Genomic DNA, 3,435 nt, shown 5'->3' on the forward strand with positions numbered 1-3,435 from the left:
ATTCAATATAATTCAGAACACCAGTTGTGCTCATCACTACTTTGAAATTATCCTAAATGTCTGTTGCTAGATCATTATAGTTACACATGTTAGGAAAGAAAACATTTATTGCCACCTCATAAATTTAAAAAATATATTTTCTATATTTTATTATAGTATAATTATTTTTATTTAAAATCTAGTGTATCTAATTTTATGCTTTTAAAAACATTATTATGAGAAGGGATATTTAAGTTTTGCCAGATGTCAAACAGGTTTGTGGCACTAAAAATCTACAAATTCCTGCTATAGCAATTCAAGAGAGCAAAAATTGATGAATTTTCTAAAAGCAGTTGCTTATTGGTGGATGGGTTTTCCAAGATCTACATTTATCCAATACATATACAAATTAAGTAAATATAAATATGTTTAGATTGATAATATATATGCTTATTAAGTGTATATAATCATAAATAAGTATGGCATCAATCATGTTTATGTGTAAATACATATCCATATATACTCTGTAGAGAACTGCAATATGTAGGATATGATTTTCATCATTCCCAAAGATATGGTTGAAAGTTTAAACCCTTGAAAAATCTTACCATAGTAACTAGATGCATAGTCATTTCAAAAGCATTAAATCTTAAGGCTACAATATATTATGTGAGGTTCAAATGCTGTTCTTTTTACAGGCTACTCAGAAAGAGACTGAGAAACAGAAGGTTCACCTAAAGAGCATTACAGAGCTAGGAGAGGCCTTGAAAACGGTTTTGGGCAAGAAGGAGACCTTGGTCGAAGATAAACTGAGTCTTTTGAATAGTAACTGGATAGCCGTCACTTCTCGAGCAGAAGAGTGGCTAAACCTTTTGTTGGTAAGAGGATGAAAGATTTTCAACCCTTCTCCGTCATGAGAGAGACATTATAGAAACTTTCAATAATAGTCTTTATGTTCACAAAATCCTCAAGTCCATGTAAATGTTGATTCTTTTTCAATATCTACATTATATTTTTCCATACTTATATTCTGTACGGAGATTGAACATAAAAGTAATTTGTATGCTACTACATTTTTGTATTTTAGAATTGTGCAAAGTAGGACAAATACTTAAAAATACTGTCTGCCTAATACTATGTCATGGTTTGTCTCTGTAAAATTAAGGAATACCAGAAACACATGGAAACCTTTGACCAGAATGTGGATCATATCACAAAGTGGATCATTCAAGCTGATGCACTTCTGGATGAATCTGAGAAAAAGAAACCACAGCAAAAAGAAGACATGCTAAAGGTAGCAAATAAACTTTTATGATGAGTAATGTTCACACTACACAACAGTTATATTAATCATCTTTGTCCTAAAAGATGCCAGGGACTTCTTATTAAAAGTGAAAAATATCTTCCTTTCTTCCTTTCCTTCTCCTTCCTTCCTTCCCTTTCTCCTTTCTCCCTTAATTCCTTCTTTCCTTCCCTCCCTACTTCTTTAATTTGAATGAGAGTTCATGACTTAGAAGAGCTCTGTGATCTGGACATCTGTCCATATTGATCTGTCAGCTAATTACACACAACTTAAAAACCTGGTAAGAAAAGAATTCTTGGATTCATTTTGGTGTTATATGGCAAATCATGCCAATTTTAGTATTAGTTCTATATGCCTGTGCCTAACACAAAGATTAGTTTCATTGCATCATTCACAGCCCATCTGAATAAACACCAGACGTCCAATCTGTATACATTTTGCCTATACAAAGTCTAAATCTTAGTAACAATACTGAGCTTATGTAAAACTGAACTTTTCATTCTTAACTACATGTAAAGTAGACATGGCTTTGTGTTCTCTCTTTTTGTGTCAAAACCAATTATTAGGACATCCTAAGCTGTCTTTCTTAGTGGCAACTTAGCCTTTACTTTAAAAAAAAAAAAAAAGGTTCCTGTAAAAAGAATGAGAGTTATAATATGCAAATATATCATATTAATGGTATATTATATTTATTTGATGACATCTTTTCCAATTAAATAGGAAGAATTACATTTGAACAAATCTCATAAATTAAACAATGCCTTCCTCTGTTTTGTTGAAATTTTTAATAATTTTATTTGATTAGTGGGTTACTATTTAAAGAATCCTCAAACACTGTAGCTTCTGTCTATACAATTGATTTGTTCATTTTTTAATGAAATCAATATTTTCTACAGATTGCAATTCATTTGTAATGAAAAACTATAAATGTATTGCAGGCTGTGCCCCAAACATACTTGCTCTATTGTCTGTACCTTCTTTTGTTCTTCCTTCTCCCTGGATGTGTAGGTAAGGGATGTCACCTTACAGAGAAATTCCTTCAGGGTCTTTGGAAAAATAGGAACTGAGTTATTTCACTCATAGCCTCTCCAACCCCCTCTGTCAGGCTCAGCTTTCCTCAGTCACTCTGTCTGTGACACAGAATCCCTATCTGTTAGAAAATCCATTTTTTTTCTGTGACAATCGATACGATAAAGCAAAAGGGAATTCATAAGTCCTCGGAAGGAATAGAAAATTGTTCTTCAGCTCCCTTTCTTCCTGAGCATGTGTTAAAGTTGTTCCACAGCTTTGAAATTGAGGAAAGGTACGACTAAATATAAGACACAACAATTGTTGCTGGCAACATAGAAAAATCAGGAAAACATCCCTTGTCCTTCTTCAGACTAAGGAAATGCTTTAAATAAACTTAGATCAAACTGAAGCAAGGACAGTGACCTATTTTCCTGAGCTCACACACATTTTCACTTTACTCCTGTTTATGGAAGTTGGCTTTTTCCTCCCTTGGTTTTCTCTGCATGTGTTCTTTTTCCTTCTCTGTCTCTCTACCCTCTCTCTAGTTCTCTCTCTCCCCTCCCCACTCTCTTTTGCTTTCTTGCTCTTTCGGTCTCTTTCAACCTCCACTGAATTACTAACTTCAAGCCCTGTCTCTTGCTCATGGAATATAGCGCTTAAAGGCTGAACTGAATGACATACGCCCAAAGGTGGACTCCACGCGTGACCAAGCAGCAAACTTGATGGCAAACCGCGGCGACCACTGCAGGAAAGTAATAGAGCCCAAAATCTCAGAGCTCAACCATCGATTTGCAGCCATTTCTCACAGAATTAAGACTGGAAAGGTAGGAAGATCTGCTCCAAGGTGGAAACTAGTGATAAATGGTCTCTTGCGAAGGTTGCGCAGTACTCTGAAGGGGGCAGGCCACCCCCACAGCAAAGTTTGCAAAAGAAAAATGAAGGCCAAAATGTATTTAAAGAAATTTTACCACTGAATCTCATGGGAGATCAATCTGTCTCCCTTTCTTCCTCCCTAGCCCCTGTGTCCCTCTCTCTCTGTCGTTTTGTTTTTCTTGGCACAGCCCTTCTAGAACTGGTTTCCGTATGTACTGCTTTATATATGTACTTTCAGGGCTAACTTACAGTACAGTAACGAATAGCAT

At 35.2% G+C, this 3,435-nt stretch overlaps 1 protein-coding gene across 1 annotated transcript in view; it reads left to right on the top strand.

The window, feature by feature from the left end:
* Positions 1–677: 677 nt before the first annotated feature.
* The window catches only part of LOC104984440 (dystrophin-like), a gene marked incomplete at its 5' end in the record, with an annotated part of 84,491 nt that continues 81,733 nt past the window's right edge, over positions 678–3,435 (top strand). Inside the window, 3 exons of the mRNA XM_010834143.1 lie at positions 678–857; positions 1,145–1,273; positions 2,947–3,117. Of these exons, the coding sequence (XP_010832445.1) occupies positions 678–857; positions 1,145–1,273; positions 2,947–3,117 (480 nt within the window). The remainder of the gene's footprint in view (positions 858–1,144; positions 1,274–2,946; positions 3,118–3,435) is intronic.

Source organism: Bison bison, unplaced genomic scaffold, assembly GCF_000754665.1.
Source record: "Bison bison bison isolate TAMUID 2011002044 unplaced genomic scaffold, Bison_UMD1.0 scf7180017845388, whole genome shotgun sequence".
In the NCBI taxonomy this organism is placed as follows: Eukaryota; Metazoa; Chordata; class Mammalia; order Artiodactyla; family Bovidae; genus Bison; species Bison bison.